Source organism: Leptopilina heterotoma, unplaced genomic scaffold, assembly GCF_015476425.1.
Source record: "Leptopilina heterotoma isolate Lh14 unplaced genomic scaffold, ASM1547642v1 Lhet_384, whole genome shotgun sequence".
Classification (NCBI taxonomy): domain Eukaryota; kingdom Metazoa; phylum Arthropoda; class Insecta; order Hymenoptera; family Figitidae; genus Leptopilina; species Leptopilina heterotoma.
In genome coordinates this window covers 874,913-899,515 of record NW_025111057.1, presented here as the reverse complement: position 1 = coordinate 899,515, position 24,603 = coordinate 874,913, and the positions used below count along the sequence as shown (strand labels likewise).

At 29.8% G+C, this 24,603-nt stretch overlaps 1 protein-coding gene across 1 annotated transcript in view; it reads right to left on the bottom strand.

Annotated features, from left to right (window-relative positions):
• Positions 1-916: 916 nt before the first annotated feature.
• LOC122505987 (ribosome biogenesis protein WDR12 homolog) overlaps positions 917-24,603 on the bottom strand; it is a 41,767-nt gene continuing 18,080 nt past the window's right edge. Inside the window, exons 3-9 of the mRNA XM_043617918.1 lie at positions 11,360-11,570; positions 11,129-11,269; positions 10,785-10,960; positions 10,360-10,457; positions 10,041-10,287; positions 9,782-9,914; positions 917-1,152 (exon numbers count right to left, since the gene is read on the bottom strand). Coding sequence (XP_043473853.1) covers positions 1,017-1,152; positions 9,782-9,914; positions 10,041-10,287; positions 10,360-10,457; positions 10,785-10,960; positions 11,129-11,269; positions 11,360-11,570 — 1,142 coding nt within the window. The 3' untranslated portion in view covers positions 917-1,016. The remainder of the gene's footprint in view (positions 1,153-9,781; positions 9,915-10,040; positions 10,288-10,359; positions 10,458-10,784; positions 10,961-11,128; positions 11,270-11,359; positions 11,571-24,603) is intronic.

The window sequence follows — 24,603 nt, the reverse complement described above, 5'->3', positions numbered from 1 at the left end:
TCAAGTACAGTCGAACCTGGATAAGCGAGAAACCTCCATAAGCGAGAGTTATTAGCTGGTCCCGTCATTTTTATATGTAAAAACCTCTATAGGCAATATTCTGTACGTTGACAAAAAGATTGTTAATATAGAACTAACAAATTTATTTTGATGTCGTCCTAACAATTCAAACTTTTGTTTTCTTTTTTAAAATTAAGTAAATAAAATATTTCAGTTTAACTCATACATTGTAACACTTATTCGTTGTATATTCATTAATTAAATTAATTTGAAAACACAATATTAATTCATGAACCTTTATAAGCGAGAGAAATCGCTCTTCGACCTCTGTAAGTGAGAAACTGGATAAGTGAGAAACTTCTATAAGCAAGAGAAAATTGCCGGTCCCTTGAACTCTCGCTTATCCAGGTTCGACTGTACGTGTATATGACTCATTGTGGAATCTTCTTCAGATTTTGCATCATCCCCTGATCATCCCTGTGAAAGCAAAGTTGTCTCTAGTGTTCTTGGAATGTGCCGGTAAAATTCGAGGTAATTTGTTCGCATTTCATTATACTTACTTTGTACATATTTATCTCTTTGTAAAGCGAACTTTATAAATAGGCAGTAATTTATCCTGAATTATATTCAAGATTATACATAAATTGGCTCACCATTTAACCTTCTCATAACTTTTTTTTCACAGTATTTCATTTTTAAAATAACTTTTCCTCACTTTTACAAAATATAATTATAAAATATATATATATATATATTATTAAATAATTATCTGAATTCAAATTTATACAAAATGATATAAAAAAGTCGTAAAATAATTTTACATATTATTGTAATTCAAAACAGTACAGTCAGGTGACACATTAAAGATATATTATAAGTGAAAACTTCTGCACGTGAAATGATGTTATTGTACATATCAGTTTAAAAAATGTTTTTATTACCTTTGTATATCAGACGCTATAATTTACTGGACACAATAAAAGTTTAATTTATTATAAAAATTTTTTATCCCCTCATCATTTAGAACTCTTTGTCTTGAATATTCTAACTGTATTGTCAGCTCCTCCAGAAACCATTAATTTAGGATTGGACCAATTACATGCTAGAACTTTGTCTTCATGACCCAAAAGGTCAAACAGTGACGCCTTCGGACTGAAATCAAATAAATTTTGAAATTTTAAGTTTAGATAAATAGCTAATATTGACAATAAATTTCATGTTTACTTAAGGGGTTAAACCACTCTAGAGCGTCAAAAAGAGGTTCTAATTTCAACATTTTTTTTAAAGAAAAGTTTAAAAGTAATGAAAAATATGTTTACATATCTCTATCAGGTACACTTTAAAGAGAAAAAAATATACTTTATAAATTTTTTTTTGTTTAAAAACAGCAGATGTACATGTACGTGATGGAAACCCTTTGTAAAAAGAATTCCTTCGCGGCCGGAAAGGTTTTTTGTACAATTTTCATCCTAGAACAGAAAACAAATTTTTTTCTATTTTTACATCTCAAAAGCTAGAGAAAGACGTAGGGGATTTTTTTTATGTTGCATATTCTTTTAGTTATAAACAATTTAGTGCCTATTTTTTTCAGTCAAAAACTCAGTTTTTCCATAAAATGTTCACGATTTTTGCAAAAATGGATTTAAAAAAAATCCTCTACGTCTTTCTCCAGCTTTTGAGATGTAAAAATAGAAAAAAAATTGTTTTCTGCTCTAGGATGAAAATTGTACTAAAAACCTTTCCGGCCGCGAAGGAATTCTTTTTAAAAAGGGTTTCCATCACGTACATGTACAGCTGCTGTTTTTAAACAAAAAAAATTTATAAAGTATATTTTTTTTTCTTTAAAGTGTACCTGATAGAGATATGTAAACATATTTTTCATTACTTTTAAACTTTTCTTTTAAAAAAATGTTGAAATTAGAACCTCTTTTTGACGCTCTAGAGTGGTTTAACCCCTTAAACAAATTAGTTGTCTTATAAACAGAAAGACTTCTTGAAAATAATATATAAATATAAAAAATTAAGTTTTAAAAAAAGGTAAACAAAACGTGTAAAATAGAAATTCCTTGTTAAATTTGGAAAATTTTTATACGTCTTAAGTCCAATTAGGTGCAAAAATCACTGAGTTATAGAATTTTAAAGTTCAGAATGTCAAAAACCTCATTTCGAGAAAATCGAAATAAAAGATTTAATGCTAATATCTTTGGTTCTTCTAGGAAGTTACTCATGTATGTAATAATTTTTTTAAATTTAGTACACCATTAAGATGAAAAATTAATAGGTTTCGAATTTCCTCCCCTTCCATTTTGAAAGAATGAAAAAATAACGGACATCCGACAAAGTGGCCCCTTTTCTAAAAATATGTTTTTTAATTAATATAAAACGGATTTTTTTTACGAAGTTAATTGTTGAGTGTTATTTTATTGAGTTATTTGAAGCAAAAACCAAGAAAGTAGTCAGAAAAAAAATTTTTGTAGGACTTTATTATGAATAATCTTAGGAAATATCGAAATTTTCATTTCTAAAAAAACGAAATTAAAAATTGTAATGTGAATTTATGGGGTTCTTCTGGGAAGTTATTCAGATGAGAGTTGTTTTAAGTCTAGTACACCCTTAAGATGAAAAATCAAAAGGTTTTGAATTTTTCCGCCGCCTCCATTTTTAAACAGAAACAACTTTTGCAACAGACCAACAAAGTGGTTCCTTTTCATGCGGACGTCCACAAATAGTTGCTGAATTGTTAAATTCATAAAATATCTTCATGTTTTATCAACCAACACTGAATTCGTAATAAACGACTCTGAAAACCCCAGTGTAATAAATTTCAAGTAAATTAAATCGAATTTTAAAAAATTCGTCCACCATATTTGCAAAAATCATATTGAGTTACTATTTTGGATCTGCCATTTCTATATTTTGCAAATCTGACATAAAATTTTAATTTAAGTCACAAATTTCAAACCAATTTTTTAAATCTGTCATCAAATCAAAAATCTTGGAATACTCATTGATTCTAAGATAAAATAAGGTTTAGTATTTTTTCTCAGATGAATCATGACAAAAGATTAAGAAAAATATTTTATTGTAATGGGAGTAAAATATAAATTTCTAAACACTGACCACATTCGAAATCAGCGATCCTCAAAACCTCCGAGTAACAAATTTGAAGGAAATCTAATTGATTTTTGCATTTGTCGTCCGCCATATTGGATCTGACATTTTTCATTTTACAAAAACGGAATTCGTAACCAGCGATCCTGAAAACTATGAGAACCGTGGCTCTTTTGTTTTTTAACCTACTAGTGTGTCTCCTTTTCCCCTTTTGTTCGCTTTTTTGATGATAGCGTTGTAAGTTTATTGTGTACAAATAGTATTACAATTGTTTATTATTTATTACTGTTATTGTCTATTAGTATTTGAGTAAATTTATTTTCATGAAACATGTGTAGAGTATATAATGAACATTATATTCTCAATATTATAGTTGCACGTATAAGTAGTGTAGTAATTAGTATTCGTGTTTAATATGCGTAAGGTCAAGGGTTCATGTCTCCTCCATAGGTTATTAATTTATTTCTGGTCCGGGAGCTAGCGACCAAATCGACTTTATAATTGGAAAGTTCATATCCCATTGATTTGCCCTGCAGAGAAACCAGACAAACTTTGGCACCCTCTACAGGCAACAAATTTAAACCTTTTTCAAGTAGAAATACATTTTTGTAAACTTCAAAAGTTAATAAATAAAGTACTTAAAACTAAAGTTTGTTTAATTTATTATTGTGTCTTAAAAAAGTTCAAGAAAAATAGGTTTAAAAAAGACTTTAGGGGTGTCACTCCCCCTTAAAAATCATAATTAAAAATAATTTCACTAATTTTAACAAACGATAGTAATTTTTAAAAAATTTAATTTTTTATTCTATTTTTTAAAAATATGTCACGCTTTTAGCTTGAAACATTTTTTTTAAAGGACAATTAGAGATTTTTGATTCACATTTACAGTAATGGTAAAAAATTAAAAAACATTCACCAAGTACTTGCGGGATTACCCAGGGCGTAATGATGAATAATTAGTGAAAAGCATCGTATATAAGGTCAAATTTTATTATAATTATATTATTAAGTAAAGTTGGAGCAGCATAAAACTTACAGTAATATATTTAAATGTATGCCCGGTAAGAAGCGAGGAATAGAAAAAGATTAAATTTCCAGAAATGAATGGTTGGGCACAATAAGGGGACGTCGCGCCGCTACACGCTATAACGCCAGTGAAACGGTAGAAATTTTGGAAATTGGAAATTTTGATTTTTTAAAAATAGTATCTTATAGGAAATTAAAAAGCGCATCTTTTTTTCCTTTGGGATTTTCTTTTTAAAATTGAATATTTTAGAAAATAATGACCAAAAGTAACAAATTTAAATTCTCAAAATTGATTCAATTTTTAAACATAACTCGTTGTATCTTTGGTAAATATTATTGAAATTACTTGTAATTTGGCATACAAACGCATTTGGGTCCACAGAAGGCGAAAACATGATTAAAAATTCAAAAAAATGAATTGCTTATTAATTTTTAATTGTTTATGGAGATCCGTCGATAATCCACGTTTTCTTATCTTTGCCGTCAAAAAGTCTGTGGGGAAGTTAACCCTTTCACACCCAGGCATAACTGGACGGTTAAAAAAACGTAAGTGTAACGTTATTCATAGTTTTCGGGGTCGCTGATTACGAATCTGATATCAGAATTATAAAATTTTTTAAATTCAAAATGGCGTATCCAATATGGCGGGAAACTTTTTTACAGATTGATTGGATTGGCTTGGAAATTGTTACTCGGGGGTTTTTGAGGTCGCTGATTACGAATATGACATCATTTTTTAAAAATTCAAAATAGCGGATTCAAGATGGCGGACGATTTTTTTTAAATCGTTTAGTTTTACCAGAAACTTGTTACTTGGGGGTTTTCAGGGTCGCTCAATACGAATCCGGTGTTATATTTTTAAAATTTTAAATGACGGATCCAATATAGCGGACGTTATTTTTAAAATCGTATAGTTTCACCAGAAACTTGTTACTCGGGGGTTTTCGGGGTCACTGATTACGAATCCAGTGAGAGTAGAAAGAAACAAGTCCATCTACTGACAGAAATAAATAAATAAATACACAATCGCAATTTTAAAATAAACTACAAATTCGTGATAAGAGACCATAAAAACCCTTGAGTGACAAGTTTCCCTCTAATCCAAACAATTTTTACATTTGTCGTCCGCCGTGTAGGATCCGCCATTTTGAATTTTTAAAAATTAACACCTAATTAGTAATCAACGACTCAGAAATCCCCCGAGTAACAAGTTTCAGGTGAAATTAAAATGTTTTAAAAAAATCGTCCACCATCTTGGATCCGCCATTTTGAATTTTAAAAATATAACACTGGATTCGTAATCAGCGACCCCGAAAACACCCGAGTAACAAGTTTCTGGTGAAACTAAACGATTTTAAAAATAACGCCCGCCATATTGGATCCGCCATTTTGAATTTTAAAGATATAACACCGGATTCGTATTCAGCGACCCTAGTAACCCCCGAGTAACAAGTTTCATGCTAATCCGTTTAATTTTTACATTTGTCGTCCGCCATATTAGATCCGCCATTTTGAATTTTGAAAAACTAGCACCGGATTCGTAATCAGCGACCCCGAAAACCCCCGAGTAACAATTTTTAGGCGATTTTAAAATATTTTAAAAATTCATGATTTTTAACAATAATTTATGAATTTTTTTAAACAATAGGAATTTTTTAACATGATCTAGGTTACTTATTTTTAAAGCCCTATTCTTCCTGAAGAGAACGCACTAAATTAAACTCAAAAATATTAAGTTTCTTCAAAGATATTGAGGATTTTGTAGGTGGGACGTATATGTCCCATGGGCGTGAAAGGGTTAAGAGTTGAGCAAACTTCCAGTGAGACATTTATTACTATTTGAAGAAGTTTTCTGTAAAGTTACAGAAAGATTCCTTAATTATTTATTGAAATATTTTATTTTTAAGAGAAAGGGCGGTGCGCAGTGAACCTTCGTCTATGAGCAGTCTCAAATGATATTTTTTCACTGGCTTAATAAAACATGGTTTTTTTCTCAGGAAATCTTACTAATAAATAATATTCATATTTTGGTGATTGAAATTATTCTAGAGCTGTGCAAAATAATTTGAACCGAACTGTTCGAATTTTTTCGCCTAGTTCGAATGTCGAATATTCGACATTCGACATTTCAATTAAGAATAATAGATTTTGCTACTTTTCCTTGCTCCACCGAGGAATTGGATTATTTTGGAAAATCGACCATTCAAAAGAAATGAACTTCTGAATTCTTTTCAATTCCTCGCTTTTTACCGGGTGACGTGTATACACAAGAATTTTGGAAAATTTTAAAAACCGATAGATTTTAAGGGTGCAGTCCCATGGCGTCGTTTTGCGTCACGTTTTGTTACTAGGCCAATGAGTGCAAATATAGCGAACATATATCTCCATCTCTCTCACACATATGGCTTAGTTACAAAACGCAACGCAATACGCTGCCACACGGATTACGCTATTGTATGAACACGGCATTTTTTGCTCCACCTACCACCAACATATCAACTAAATTTTACCCAGCTTGTATATCTATACATACAATAGATATAGATATACTGTATACATATATATATAGATATAGATATACAAGCTGGGGTAAATTTAGTTTCTATGTTGGTGGTAGGTGGCGCTAAAAAATGCCGTTTTCATTTTCATGAGGCTGGAGTCCCATGGTAGCGTTTTGCGTTGCGTTTTGTAACTAGGCCATGAGTGCAAATAGAGCAAACATATACCTGTATCTCTCTCGCACTCATGGCCTAGTTACAAAACGCTATCATGGGACTCCAGCCTGAGGCTGAAGTCCCATGGCAGCGTTTTGCGTTGCGTTTTGTAACTAGGCCATGCGTGTGAGAGGGATGGAGATATACGTTTGCTCTATTTGCACTCATGGCCTAGTTACAAAACGCAACGCAAAACGCTGCCATGGGACTCCACCCTGAGGCTGGAGTCCCATGACAGCGTTTTGGGTTGCGTTTTGTAACTATACCATGAGTGTGAGAGAGATACAGATATATGTTTGCTCTATTTGCACTCATTGCCTAGTTACAAAACGCAACGCAAAACGGTGCCATGGGACTGCACTCTGAGTTAACCGGGCCTGCAGTGTAAAGCACGGGAAAAGTTGTTGTTTTGTTGTTTTTTTTTTTAAATGACTTCAGGCTTAGCCAACTGTCAGAACACACACTCTTATATACCAACTTGTTTTTGCGTTTCTACAGAACGACTTTGAGGTTAGGAGTACTCGCATTTGCCTGGACGACCCGTCTAATGGGTTTTCTCGACAGTGGAGAGAACTGTAGAAAACCTCTCCGAGTACAACCGGTTTATCGACAGTCGAATTCTAATGGTGTGTACCGGACAATAATCGACGGTGCACATCATTATACTTCGACGTCAAACGGAAAGAAGCCGTGCATGACATTAAATAAGCTAATGCATGATGCAACACTCTAAATTTCGATGCCGTGAAGCGAAATATATCGTGGCGCCACCGTGCGAAACTGATGAAGTACAAACTTGTTAGGGTACGGTCCCATGTTGAGCAGAAAACACAATGCAAAGCAGAATTTCGTGAGAGTGGAAAGGATAGTGATATCTGACTATCTCTCTTGCACTCACGAAATTCTGCTTTGCATTCAGTTTTCTTCTCAGCATGGGACTGCACCCTTATTGTAAAGGTAAACATATTTACCTATTCATTCATGTGATCCTTGAAATCTTATTTTTAAAAGACTAAATTATATTAAATAATGTAATTATTGGTGCAATTTAATTACTATGATTAATAGATGTTCTTTAAGATGTAAATAGATTTAAAACAAGTTTTTTGTTCTTAATCAATCATGTGTTTAAAAAAATCTTAGTTTAATAATGAAAATTTAAAAAAAATTTATTAAAATTAAGGAAATAAATTTTTGTAAAAATAAATATTTTGAATTAAAACATTTAGAATAGTAGGGGAGAGGTACGCACGTTGAGACGGTCCGCACGTTGAGACACTAAGATATTATAACCTGTGTAACTGATAATACCAAAAATTTTATTGGCATTTTGTCGTATCATTAATACCAAACTTTTTATTTAAAAAAAGCGCAATAACTCTTGTTTTTTTCGGTAGAACGAGAGCGAACCAATTTTTTAGTTAAAAAAAGTGTTTTTTAGAATTTCTGTTTAGTGTATTTACTGTATTTTTTAGTGGCAGAAAAAATTGCGGATAACATTTACTTATCTTCATTTTGGTTCTACTTTAAAGGTACCGTCCCATGACGGCGTTAAAGCGTCGGCGTAAAGCAGAAATCGTGCGATAGAAAGAGATGAACAGATATCACGTTCTCACTCTCTCACATGGTTTACGCTTCACGCCGACGCTTTCACGCCATCATGGGACGGTACCTTAAAGTTCCGACGAAAATTTAGACATACGTTAACATCTACAAATAATTTCAAAGCTTTAAAAAAATAACGGCAAGGTCTGCACGTTGAGACACACTGTGGTACGCAGGTTAAAACGCTCACGGTTTGAAAATAGTACTGTCATTAAAATTGATTTTGAATCCACAATTTTTAAGCGTTTTACATGTTCTTCGCCTGTAAAAATTGCGAATATAAAAATTTCGATTAATTATTTTTGTGCAAAATAAAATTTTATTTTTTGATTATTTTTTTTAAGTTAATTTTTAATGTTTTAATTTTTTTTCTTTGAGCTAAGACCATCAAAATAAGTAAATAAACAACAAACAATTAGAATCTGACGTAATTATTCATTTTGTTTCAATTTAAAATAAATTATTATGGGTGTCTCAACGTGCGTACCACTTTTTTTTTTGGTCAAAAATAACATGTTTAAAAAATCAGCTATAAATTTTTCAATTTTGTCCAAAAAAAATAACTTTCTTTGGCAATGTTGTAGCCCTGGACAATACTTTTAAGAAAGCATTTCGAATTTTTCGCTAAATTTTGTTTTTTAAAAATTATAACTGGAAAACAGAACCCGTCTCAACATGCGTACCTCTCCCCTATAGTATTTGTATTTTAAAGTTAAAAGGAATAATTGGAAACGTAACTAAATAATTTCTAAATTAATAGTTTTAAAAAATTAGAGGTTAAGGGTAAAATTTCATAAATTTCAATTAATTTGAAACTTTTCATTGAAACTTTCAACATTCAATACTTCAACATAAAATACTTTCAATATGTAAAACCTTCTTTCCGTGCATGGTACTCCGCCCTAACTTTCACTAAACCGGATTCCACTATGGGTGGATCAAATAATTCTTCCTACTTGCTAACTCCTGTCACAAAGCACCTAGAAACTTGCAATTTGTTTCTATTTTTGTAGCTAACTAAGCTAAATAGTATAACATGAAGATATTTTATGAACTTAACAATTCAGCAATTATTTAAATAAATACTTCTTGTTATTTACCAACTCTTGAGACAGGTTGAAATTGCTCAAAGAATTTTCTAGTTTTGGGCATTAATGGGTTAATGTAATTTATTCAAATTCAAAAACAATAAAAAATGAAGGAAATAATTTATTGTAACCTGTAAAAAGTCAACTGTCTTTCATGAGCTTTAAGTACCATATTTTTTCCGTGCAGACAGAAGGTTAAAGAGTTTAAAAAATGTATCTGAATAATTATTTTCTCACCTTCTTGAATCCCACAGTTTAACATTGTTATCGTATGCTCCAGATAAAAACAAGTATTCATCTGTCGTAGACCATCGAACTGACTGGACCCATTGTGTGTGAGAAGAGAAAGTTGCTTTAACAATTGATCCCTCTTAACAGAAATTTAAACTAAATTAATGAAATAGCAAATGATAATAAAATTGTCTCAATTTTTTCCATTTTAACCGATAATTTTTTGACACTAAATATTCATTAAATACATAAATTTTCCTCTCACCATTCGATCTGGGATCAAATAAACGAATGTGTCTATCAGCAGATGCAGTTATAAGAGCTCGAGAAAGGTGAGAGTAATCGACGTCAAAGAAACTTTTACTTCCTGGAATTTCTTGCTTAATTCCTCCGAGCTCTGAATCCCAAATTCTTAAAGTGTGATCCCAAGAGGAAGTAACAATTTCATGTTTATCTGTCCAGACAACGCCACTCAGAGCCTCTTTGTGCCCCTTCATTGTTCTCTTTGGAATCTAACCAAACAAATTTTTGAAAAGTTAAAATAGTTACAATGAATACTACGGAATATTAGACTAAAAAATTACCCTTATTTTTCCATGGTCTCTTTTCGATCTTTTGGCAGCAATTTTACCATCTTCATCATTATTATCATGGTCATTTTCATCTTCATCATCGCCAGCAGCTAGAAATGAATAATTTGTAGATTAAATCGGTGACATCAACAATATTGGGGAACAAGGTCTAATAAACGAACGAAATTTAAATTAGAAAATTACATTTTTATAATAATTTGAAAACTACGATTTTCAATTTATAAAATATTGTCAAAAATACAATTCTAAACAGTTCCTTCAACTTGTTGCCTTTGAAACTTTAGGTGACGAAAACTGTTAAGGCTTGGTTTTGTGATCAACGTAAAAACTACCTCTTTAAATGCTTATTTGACTTATAGAAGAAAAGTTAAGATTTACAGGAAATAATAAAATAAATGATTATATTAAATGTATACTTGTTGACCAAATTTTAAGCATTGTATCCCAGGATCCGGTTGCCATTAAAACCCCAGTTTCATTTACTCCCACAGCCTCTAATCCTCTCTCATGGCCCTTACAGATATGAACACAGTCGACAGAATTGCTCGTTATATTCCAATCCCAAATTATGGCCGTTTGGTCCTGCGAAGCACTAAAATACAATTAAACAATATAACTTGACATCTGAGTCTGGGGAAATTTGTAAATAGAGTTTTTTTTTAAAAAGTTTATTCACTATTAACTAACTTCATATATAAATTTTTTGCTATTACTCTAAATAATTAACATCTTACTATGAAATATTAAAAGTAATCTTCACCTCACAAAAGAAGCATTTTTATCGTTGACAGTAATCCATGCAACGGCTTTAATTGGAGAAGTATGACCAGGAATGACAAGATTATGTTTCCCCTTTGTTGTCCAGATATGAACTGTATTATCATAACATCCGGTCAGGATCCTAAAATGAATCATTGCCGTCGTAATTTGAAAACCTTTTCGATTACTGTTATAAAATAAATTATTCTAAAAAGACAACGGAAATAATAACCAATTGTGAGATACGGCAACGGCAGAAACCCAGTCATCGTGAATAAAACAATCTTGAGGTTCCGGTGGAGGATGTCTTTCCACGTATTCAATCTCCACTACCTGCTCGGTAGAAATGCCTCGTTCTCCAATGTGTTCAATAAGAGGTGTTCGCAAAAATTCGGAAGAAATAAGAAAATCGAATTCTATTTCTTGCGTTATTAGATCCGACTCTAAAACAAGAAACTGATCATTTTTTCATATCTTAACTGTGTAGAGAATATTTAAAGATGGAAAAGAAACAAGTAATAAAAGTACAGGGTCAGACCATTATATTTCAAATAAAGTCGTTGCGGCCTAAATTTTAAAAAAATTTATACTTTTAGAAATCAATCTGTATGATCTCTGGAGAACGAAATGAAAAAAATTATGTTAAAATATTTAGTTCTTTTCTTAAAATATGAGTGTAAAATGGAGACGGTGTATCATGTTTAAAATTAGTTGATTAATTATTTTTTAATAATAGAGCTAGTGAAAATATAAAAATAATACATAAAATATGTTTTCAAAATTGGTCTGCCAAATAACCTACTTTTGACGTTTTTATCAATTAATTAATTAATTCCGTCCTTTTTTAGGTGCACAAAAGTTGTACATGAAATCTCACGTCTAGGTGATCTAAAACAAAAAAAACAAAATATGGTTGTCATCTACATAGTGTTGACTCTCGTCTGGCGAAGGATTTTGTCGATATCTTTTTTTATTTAATTGTTATAAACAATAATAAAATAAAATGTTTAAAAAATAAATTGACAAAATTTCAAGAATTTTTTTTTCGGCGCCAAAATTCTTTATTGACAAAATCCTTCGTCAGACGAGAGTCAATACTATGTAGATGACAACCATATTTTGTTTTTTTGTTTTAGATCACCTAGACGTGAGATTTCATGTACACTGTTTGTGCACCTAAGAAAAGACGGAATTGCGCTTGAAGGAGTGCCACGACTGCAATTTTAAATATTTCGACTTAAAATTTTTTTTACAAATACTTTAATATACAATAAAGATGGCGGTTTAATTTAATTTAATGTCCAAGTCGTATTTTGTTATAAAAAAATCCGCAAAAATCGGCCTGTTTTTTCCCATGTCACAGTAGACTTCCCCCTTAACTCACCGAATACAGAGTATTTTTGATGAACTTTCAGGATTTCTTATCACTATTTTAATTCTTCCTATAAATATACAAGAAATATTGAGTTGAAAGTACGCGATTTATGAATTGTTGCGTACTTTACAACTTAATAACTCCGTTAAAGAAAATTAAAAAAATTTGTCACTTTCACAACTTCTAAATCACATCAAAATCAACACACACCGAAATTTTCGTTTTGTTCCCGGGTCTAATTGAGGCCTTGGATCCAATAACTCGCCCGACGCTCGAAGGCACGCGCTAATACCAGTCGGTAAGCAGTGAGTGGCCCAGAGGCGCTCACTGCTCACTGACTGGCAGTAGCGCGTTCCTCCGAGCGTCGGGCGAGTTATTGGATCCAAGGCCTCAATTTAAAAGATATAAAGGTTTAAAAATTGCACTATTTATCAGGTTAGGACTGTTTAGTTTCTTTTAATTGAAATTGGTTTCTTCTTGTTAATCAAGTTCTGATCATAGTGTTTAAATTAAAAGCCAACTTCAGTTTAACCCTTAAACCGCACCCTGGGTGTGCGACACCCATATTCCTGCTTTTTACACCAATATATCGTTTATATTTGCAAAAATTAAACATGTGTCGCTATTGGACGGTACATTTTGTACTTAAGTTTATGTTCCGTGAGTAATATTTGTCTCCCATGTATCTTTGCGTATTTGAAAACTTTATGAAGTTGAAAGCGAAAAATTTATGAGTGGCTGACACCTAATTTTCGGTTTGAGGTAATTTCAGTAGTTTAAAAAAAATTTTTTTTAATTATTAAAATTAAATAAATTATTATGAAACCTATTTTCCTTCAAAATAGATGTACTGAGCTATATAAGATAATTTTTCCAAAAGAAAATATCCTATTCCAGCTTGGAAAACACACTTAAAAGTCCCTGGGTGTCGCACACCCAGTGTGCGGTTTAAGGATGGATTCGGCAGTGTGCGGTTTAAGGGTTAAAGAAAATAAACAGTTTTAACCTGATAAATAGTGCAATTTTTAAACCTTTATACTTTTTAACCCATTAACGCCCACCAGGACGCAAAATGTACCATGATTTCACGACTCTTATTTTGTATGAAATAATTAGTTAAAAATTTTAGGAAATACCATTTCCGACGTAAAATTTATCGCTCTTTCGGAATATGAGCTAAAATTTGTTTATAATTATTTAAAAAAAATTTATAACAATTTTATTGCAAAAAACACACTTTTTTATGAAAAAAAATTTTTTTAATTATTATTTTGACATAAAAAACTAAAGAATATGGTCTCCAAAGCACAAAATATCGCGTCCTCGAACTATCAGCTATAAAAATCCATAATTACTTTTTTTTAAATTCAAGATGGCGGATATGAAAATGGCCATTTTTCCAAAATGCAAAAGGCCGAAAAAAATTTTTGGGTAATGTTTTTCAAAAGTTATTAGATTTGCTTGAAAATGGTTACTCAGAGGTTTTTAGGGTCGCTGATTACGAATCTGATGTTACTTTTTTAAAATTCAAAATGGCGGATCCAATATGGCGGACATATTTTTTAAAAAGTGATTGGATTTGCTTGAAAATAGTTACTCAGGGATTTTTGGAGTCGCTGATTAGGAATCTGATATCACTTTCTAAAAATTCAAAATGGCGGATCCAATATGGCGAAAAAATTTTTATAAAGTGATTAAATTTGTTTAGAAATGGTTACTCGGGCGTTTTTGGGGTCACTGATTACGAATCTAATGTTACTTTTTTAAAATTCAAAATGTCGGATCCAATATGGCGGACATATTTTTTAAAAAGTGATTGGATTGGCTTGAAAATGGTTACTCGGGGTTTTTTTGGGGTCGCTGATGACGAATCTGATGTCCCTTTTTTAAAATTAAAAATGGTGGATCCAATATGGCGGACAATTTTTTAAAAAATAATTGTATTTGCTTCAAAATGGTCATTCGGCGGTTTTTGAGGATGTTAATTACGAATCTGACTTCAGAACAATATTACGTTAGTAGTTAGACAATGTGAGTTCTACGCGATAGTTCTCAAGGCTGCCGCTAGAGGCGCCACTATAGCGCTGCAGTCGGTGAATGGCGCGCGTTTTTGAAATTAGTTCGCGAGGCCGCCACTAGCGCTGCAGTCGGTTATGGCGCGTATATTTAAAATTGTTAATTTCGCGGGCATTGCTCTCTACTATATTTTTCTACATAGTTTAAGGTCAACCTAATAGATGGGTCCACTAAAATTTACAAATATTTTATTTTAACAAGTCTTGAAAATTTTGTTCTACAAGACATGTGCATATCAGGATATTTTACTTTAAGAGCTTCCTTATTATATAATCATTATAAAATATACATTACAATTAAATGTAAGTAGTTTTTTATCAGTTGATATTAATTCATTGTTAAATCATAGTTGATGCATTAATAACTCATTGTTGATTCGTTAATGATTCATCGGTGATTAATTAATGATTTATTATTGATTCATTAATGGTTTACGGTTAAATAATTCTTTAAAGATTCATTATTGATTAATTTCTTATTAATTTTTTGAATAATAATAATTTATTAGTTAATGATTTGTCTTGTCTATATAAATACACAGAGAAAAATTAATAGTCAAAATTACACTGAGAGAAGTTTAGCACAGCATCTGAACTCAGATACAGCAGCCGCGCGAAATGAGGGTTAGATATTGTTCCCTGATTTTATTCAGATGCTGAGATAAAATAGAACAGCATCTGTGCTAAAACTTTAGTATATGTGTTAAAAGTTTGGTTTCTGTAATTCTGTACACCAGAACGAGAAGTCTTTAAAACCGTGGGACCAATGTTGCGCGGAAGGTTAGGTACAGAATCTGAAACATGCGCAATGCAGAATCTGAGCTAAACTTCCCTCAGATACACCAGATCATGGACGAATATACGTTGAAAGACTTTTCATTTCAAAAAGGGTAAAATGATGTTTTTATGTTACTTAATCGTATGAACGTATCCACTATTAATACAGTTCAAACTAATAAGTGGGTCTCTACTAAACGAAAAATAATATATTTTTCTCATCTAAAATTGCGCGAAATTGTAGTAGAGGTGAAGGGGGGGGTGAATCTAAAAAAAAACTACATGACATCATTTGGGAACGCTTCCTAACCAATTGACAAATATTTCAGTTCATTATTGGTTCATTAATGACTCATTGTTAATTCATTGTTGATTCCTTAATGATTCATACTTGATTTATTTATGATCCATTGATGATTCATTAATGTCTCATTGTTAATAAATTAATGATTGATAGTGAGACGAATAGAATTTTTATATTGAAATTTAAGAATAAAAATATATTAAATTAAGTAAAATAAAAGAGTAAGATAAATCTGATCAAAAATAAATTAAACAAATTCTATTCACATCCAGCGCGACCGGGTTCAGAGTTGCTGGAGCTCTATTTGGCGAGAAGAAAATATTAATAAATACGCGGACGCCAGTTAATTTTTATGAAATTAACAAAACACAGATAAATAAATTAGACACGAGATCACAAGGAGGGTAGCGTTGGGGAACCCTAACAAAATAATATAAAATAAAGATCAAGCGACTTCCAGGAATAAAACAAATTTATTAAATAAATCAAAAGAACATTAACCACTTACGTATTGTTGATCAAATATCGACTCTTGTCGATCTTTCTCTCTCAAATCAAGATTTTACAAGTCACATCGAACCACTCAAACAAAAGTTACAATATCAATTTTGAGATCACACTAAGCAGTTACATACAACAACGGTCGAACAAAGAGTAACGTGCTCTTTTTGAAAATTTGGTAATGCGTCAATTGATCGAATTATTGGCGCTTCAATCGATGTAAGGTCGCAGGGGCGAACTATTGACCTTACAACCCTTACCCTTATTAAAAAGATATTTGATCAATATATGGCTTGAAATAACGTCAGAATGACTTTCCCGTCACAATAGTTGATTTATTTATAATTCATTATTGATTCATTGTTAATTCATAGTTGATTCACTAATGACACATTGTTGATTCATTAATGATTCATAGCTGATTTTTTATGATTCATTAATGACTCATTGTTAATTAATTGTTGATTTATTAATGACTTATAGTTGATTTATTTATAATTAATTGTTGATTCATTAATTATTCATAGTTGATTTATTAATGGTTCATAGTTGATTTTTTATGATTCATTCTTGATTCATTAATGATTCATTGTTGATTCATTAATGATTCATTGTTGATTTATTAATGCTTCAGTGTTGATTTATTAATTATTTACTGTTTTTTCATTAACGATCTGTCTTAAATATCCAACTATTATGGAAAATGAATGATGAAATGTTAATAGTAGTGAATAAACTCCATACATTAGATTGAAAAACTTATCGATGTCGAGTAAAAATGCTTGGTATTGTAGATTTAGTAGATTTTAGTAGATTTGGTAGAAATGACATCTTATTTTAAAATAAATAGATATTTGTTCCAAATATTTTTGGGCTGTTTCTGTAGAGAATAAAAAAGGAAAAGATGTTGCTAATGCAATGTAATATTTAGTAAATAAATGTATTCCAAAATACCTGCATTCAGATAATGAAAAGAAAATAATCTTACAATTAACAATTTGAATCAGAAACGAAAATGAATAAAATTAGTTTTAATCAACATGCAGGAATCTAAAAAATGTCAGTTGTTGAACGATTTAATAGAACACTTAAGAGTGAAGGTGTAAATTTAGAAGTTGTTGACACATTAAAAGTACGTTTTTTAAAATTAAAAAAAGTACCGCAGTGAATACCAAAGTTAAAAAAATCATCATAAAGTACGAGTCATCAAATAAAACATTAACTAAAACATTCACCATTGGGGTCGTCCATAAATTAATTAAAACATTTATGGGGGAGGGTCTACACGGAAAAAAAGTACGTGAATCCTTCCTTGAAAGTGCTTGACTTTTGGATAGGACACAAAATACAAGGCTGTATCATATACTTTTTATTAGAAAATATAGAACAGTCCTAGAGTTATTCTAGTACTAGTATGGGCAACAGTGTTTTTTAAATTTTAACGAAAAGTCATTTGTTCAGTTTTATAAAGTTCGTGAAAGATTAGTTGACTGCGCTTGAAAATTCTGTAGAGCATGCGCAGTGTGCGTTGCGCGTTTCTACCCAAGGTAAATGCCAGCTGATCGTCTGTTTCCATTTGTGTTAATTTCAGATGTGAATATACTATTATTTTATGAAAAACAAATAGTGTTAATATATATTTGTCTTCAAGAATTGACTTTCAAAAAAATATTTTTTATTTTGTGTTTCTCACAAAACAGAATGTTATGTAAGTATCAGTTTTCAGTGAAATAGCATGTCTCAGAAGTCGTGAAAAATTTCACCATGTGGTATATAAGAACAATTCGATACGTACTTTTAAGTGTTAACACTTCAAGTGTTTATATTTAAGTTATACGCGAATATATGTGTGTGTCATAGGTTAGTTCATAAGTGTTGACGAACGTCGAAAAGTGATACAATAATTGTTCTTTGTTTGTGTAATTAATTATCCAAATATGTGAATAAATTTCAGAAAAACTGTGTGAACAAGTGGAAATTATTTTTTTTATTTTACAATTTTTTTGAAAGTCAATGAAATTCTCAAGCAAGGTACTAGAAATTTTCATTGACTGCTTTTGAAACTCTCATGCAAAAGTACAAGACTGTTTTCAGTATTTTGTGTCGTATCCTAAAGTCAAGTATCAAGAGTCAATGAAAATTTCACGTATTTTTTTTCCGTGTAGCTAGTTCTTACGAACAATAGAAAAAATTGAGCTGATGTATGTAAAATATCGTACTAGGAGGAGGGGGGGAAGTTTAAATTTTCAAAAAATATTTTACGTAATTTATGGACGGCCCCATTGACAAAGTTGTATCAACTACACCTGTTACTTATAAGATCAATAACTACTATAGGACCAACCAATAAGTAAAATATCCTGGTACATATCTTGTAGAAAAAGTTGCCAAGTCTCGTGGAAATAAAATTTTGATTAAGTGGTTAGACTTTAATTATTATCAAAACAGTTGGATAGATAAGACAAATTATTAATGAATCAACTAACAATTATTATTGTTGACAATTAAAAACTACTTAAATTGTATTATAATGTATATTTTATAAGGATTTTATAGAGAGGAACTTCTTAAAGTAAAATATTCTGATACATACATTCTATAGCAATAGTTCTTAAGACTCGTGGTATTAAAATATTTGTCAAGTGGTTAGGCTTTGATAATTCTCATAATAGTTGGATATATAAGACAAATCAATAATGGGTTAATAATGTTTCATTATTTTATTAACAGTCAATCATTAATGAATCAACAATGAATCATAAATAAATCAAGTATGAATCAATAATGAATTAATGTTAACTACAAAAAAGACTAGTTAATTTAAATTATAGTGTATATTTTGTAAGAATGCTATAAAGAGGAACAGTTTAAAGTAAAATATTCTGATGTACATATATCTTGTAGAAAAAGTTGTCAATTCTCGTGATACTAAAATATTAATCAATCGCTTAGGCTTTGAAAATTCTCCTATTAGTAGGATATTTGTATAAGACAAATCATTAATGAATCAATAATGAATTATTAATAAAATCATTAATTAATCAATAAAGAATCAACTATCAATCATAAATAAATTAACTTCAAAACATTAATAAATCAACAATGAATTAATGTTAAATATTAAAAAGCTACCTATAGTGAATTATAATGTATATATTTTATAAAAAATCTATAAAAAGGAACTTCTTAAAGTAAAATATCCTGATGTATTTTATAATACAAATCAATAATGATCAATAATGATCATTAATGAATCAGTCATAAATCATTAATGAATCAACTAACTAATTAAGCAAGCCAACGATTTGTCAAAAAAAAGGCAAAAGGAGTCTTTGTCTTAGTCAAAGTGATAGTCAAAGTCTTAGTAAAGTTATCGTTCAAGTCTTATTCCAAGTCTTAATCAACGTCTTAGTCTAAGTCTCGGTTAAAGTATTGGTCACAGTCCAAGTCTTAGTCATGATCAAAGTCTAAGTCAAAGTCTTAGCCATGGTGAAAGTCAAAGCCTTAGTCAAATTCTTGGTCAAAGTCTCGTCCAAAGTCCTAGTCTTAGTCCAAGTCAAAGTTTCAGTCTTTGACTTTGACCATAGTTAGTCTTAGACTTACTTTTATTTTCTTTGATAAATCGTTGATTTGGTTTAGATTTTAAATAAAATTTCATTCGTAATTAAAAATAACAGTAAAATGAATTATTTTTAATCCATTCTGTTGTTATTTTTAATACCTCACGATTTACTGTGTAAGGATTCCTATTCAATTCAACATGCTCCTTTTGTCAATACCACGAATCCAATCTTGTCAAAGTATAACTCTCCTAGTTAAGTCACCTAGTATAATTAGTCATTTTGAAAGTTTTCTTAGTTGTGCATGCGCATGTTTCTGCTTTAGCGGTATTTGGCTCTGTGAATCGTGAATTTACGTGAATCGTGGAATTTTTTTATGCATATAGAATGGGTTTTCTATGTCTTCCACGTTTTAAAATGAAGCTATTACATTGTATATCACTAATATAATGTAATTATCAGTAGTCAATTATTTCAGACATTTTAGATTTAGTTCCAGTCTAAAATTAATTTCATACAAGCGGTATCAACATTTTTTAGTATTCTAATTAGTTTTGTTAAAACGTACTTTACCATTGCAATACGAATGCATGGATTTGGATGCATTTACATTAAGTTCTTGACAAGCAAGTAAAATGGTGTATATTTAATTATTCATTTCTTGTTAAGTCATTAACGATTCTTTAATAATTCATTATTGATTCATTATTGATTCATGGTTAACTTATTAATGATTCATTATTGATTCATTAATGCTTCATTATTGATTCATTGTTGATTCATTGTTTATTCATTGTTGATTCATTAATGATTCATTATTGATTCATTGTTGATTCATTATTGATTCATTGTTTATTCATTAATGATTCATTGTTGATTCATTGTTTATTCATTAATGATTCATTAATGATTCATTATTGACTCATTAATGATTCATTATTGATTCATTAATGATTTATTAATGATTCATTATTGATTCATTAATGATTCATTATTGATTCATTGTTGATTAATTATTGACTCATTAATGACTCATTATTGATTCATTGTTGATTCATTAATGATTCATTATTGATCCATTCATTCATTGTTGTTTTATTATTGATTTATAAATGATTCATTTTTGATTTATTAAGGGGTTACATCACTTTGACCCGACCAAAAAATACGCTTTTTCAACAATTTTTATTTAACAATAGAAATTTTTTTAAAAATTCCAGTGTTAGTTTGATGCAATCTTATAAGGTGTAAGCTTACGTTGACCTTATACTATACGCTGTGATTATTGTCATAAGATTACCGTAACCTTGCATGTAATCTTACGTTGACATTAAGGTGTCAATTTTTTTAAATATAATGATAAGAGTACAATATTAATTCCCCTATAAATGTTTCCATCATCCAATTTTTTTAAGAGTTTTCTTTTTATAATATATTTTTCAGATTTTTGAAAAATGTATTTTTATATATTTTATATATAATATTGCGATGTACTTTTCAAACATATTACAACTTGTTTAAGTGAATATTATTTAAATATTATGTAAAATTCATTTGTTTTCTATTTATATTAACCTTCTTGTTTCAAAAAATTGATGGTGTATGGCTGATTCATTAAGGATCCATTATTAATTCATTATTGACTTATTAATGATTCATTATTGATTCATTAAAGATTCATTATTGATTCATTAATGATACATAGTTGATTCAATAATGATTCCTAGATGATTCAATAATGATTTATAATTGATTAATTATAGTAATTCATTGTTGATTCATTAATGATTTATATCTGATTCATTAATGATGCATTATTGATTCATTACTGATTCATGTTGATTCCTAGTTTATTTATTAATGATCGCTAATTGATTTATTAATCGTCGCTTATTGATTCATTAATGATCCATTATTGATTTATTAATGATTCTTGTTGATTTAAATTTGATCCATTAATTATGCATTAATGATTCATTATTGATTCATTAATGATACATTAATGATTCATTGTTGATTCATTCATGATTTATGACTGATTCTTCGTTTAATTCTTTAATGGTCTATGGCTGATTCGTTAATGATCTATTAATGATTCATAGTTGACTCATTAATTATTTATAGCTGATGAATTAATGATGAATAATTGATTTATTACTGATTCTTCTTGTTTCACAGTTGATTTATTAATTATTCATAGTTGATTCATAAAGGATTCATTGTTGATTTATTAATGGCTCATTATTGCGATTCACTAATGATTTGTATTATTCAATATATGGCATATTTTTTTTAGAAGTTCCTCTTTACAAAAATTCTTATAAAATATACATCACACATAGCACGTTATCTTGCTGTAAGCTTATTCTTTAAGCTTATGAGTGAAGTTCGACAGTAAACTTAAGGTAAACCCAGAAAAACCGTAATATGTCCGCATCATAGTAAACTTACATTATAGACAGTGTAGTTGCACAGTGGTTCAAAATTACAATTTAGTGTTCATAATCACCTACATCCTACAATTTTGACTTTTTTTTTAAATAAATAAAAAAAGAAAAAGTTGCCTATTGTGGCTGCAATAATTTAAATAGTAGTTTAAATAAAAGTTAGGATAGAAAAGTAAATGTTTATAATAATTATCTCTCTATATTATATAAAGATTTCGTCGCCGGATTCATTGTTTTGAAGTCAAAGGTGAAAAGTCAAAGATCATAGGTCATAGGTCAAGAGACGAACATAACCTAAAAATTAGGTCAAAGATCATAGGGCATAGGTTAAAAGATGAACACAACCTCAAAATCAGGTCAAAGATCATAGGTTAAGAGACGAACATAACCTCAAAATTAGGGCATAGATTACACACTAGCGCTGCGCATGGGAAAAATGGAAAACACAATTCATTCACAATTGATAAAATTATAACACTGAAAACAACACTATAATTATTTTACTTTGATAATATTAAAAAAGTATGAGGAACACATAAAAACATATATGACACACATGAATTAGTGAAACATAAACAAATAATATAGGTTATGTTTTGTGCTACAATGTTTGCCATCTGACCTAACACTGTAAGGAAATTTTAAGGTTATGTTCACCCTCTGACCTATCATTCTGACCTAATTTTGAGGTTTTGTTTGCTTTATGCCCTAGCATTTTGACCTAAATTTGAGGCTATGTTTGCCCTGTGACCATGAAGTAGTATAAGGAGACCGAACAACAATGCAAATTTTGTATTGAAAGTGGAACAAAATTCGGTACCCGAATAATGGGTGAAAAATACCGAAAGGAACACCAGCGCTGCATGTGGTTAAATTGTTGACAATGAGAAGCACAAAACATAACCTATATTATTTGCTTATGTTTCACTAATTCATGTGTGTCATATATGTTTTCATGTGTTCCTCATACTTTTTTAATATTATCAAAGTAAAATAATTATAGTGTTGTTTTCAGTGTTATAATTCTATCAATTGTGAATGAATTGTGTTTTCCATTTTTCCCATGCGCAGCGCTAGTGTGTGATCTATGCCCTAATTTTGAGGTTATGTTCGTCTCTTGACCTATGACCTATGATCTTTGACTTTTGACCTTTGACTTCAAAACATTGAATCCGGCGACGAAATCTTTATATAATATAGAGAGATAATTATTATAAACATTTACTTTTCTATCCTAACTTTTATTTAAACTACTATTTAAATTATTGCAGCCACAATAGGCAACTTTTTCTTTTTTTATTTATTTAAAAAAAAAGTCAAAATTGTAGGATGTAGGTGATTATGAACACTAAATTGTAATTTTGAACCACTGTGCAACTACACTGTCTATAATGTAAGTTTACTATGATGCGGACATATTACGGTTTTTCTGGGTTTACCTTAAGTTTACTGTCGAACTTCACTCATAAGCTTAAAGAATAAGCTTACAGCAAGATAACGTGCTATGTGTGATGTATATTTTATAAGAATTTTTGTAAAGAGGAACTTCTAAAAAAAATATGCCATATATTGAATAATACAAATCATTAGTGAATCGCAATAATGAGCCATTAATAAATCAACAATGAATCCTTTATGAATCAACTATGAATAATTAATAAATCAACTGTGAAACAAGAAGAATCAGTAATAAATCAATTATTCATCATTAATTCATCAGCTATAAATAATTAATGAGTCAACTATGAATCATTAATAGATCATTAACGAATCAGCCATAGACCATTAAAGAATTAAACGAAGAATCAGTCATAAATCATGAATGAATCAACAATGAATCATTAATGTATCATTAATGAATCAATAATGAATCATTAATGCATAATTAATGGATCAAATTTAAATCAACAAGAATCATTAATAAATCAATAATGGATCATTAATGAATCAGATATAAATCATTAATGAATCAACAATGAATTACTATAATTAATCAATTATAAATCATTATTGAATCATCTAGGAATCATTATTGAATCAACTATGTATCATTAATGAATCAATAATGAATCTTTAATGAATCAATAATGAATCATTAATAAGTCAATAATGAATTAATAATGGATCCTTAATGAATCAGCCATACACCATCAATTTTTTGAAACAAGAAGGTTAATATAAATAGAAAACAAATGAATTTTACATAATATTTAAATAATATTCACTTAAACAAGTTGTAATATGTTTGAAAAGTACATCGCAATATTATATATAAAATATATAAAAATACATTTTTCAAAAATCTGAAAAATATATTATAAAAAGAAAACTCTTAAAAAAATTGGATGATGGAAACATTTATAGGGGAATTAATATTGTACTCTTATCATTATATTTAAAAAAATTGACACCTTAATGTCAACGTAAGATTACATGC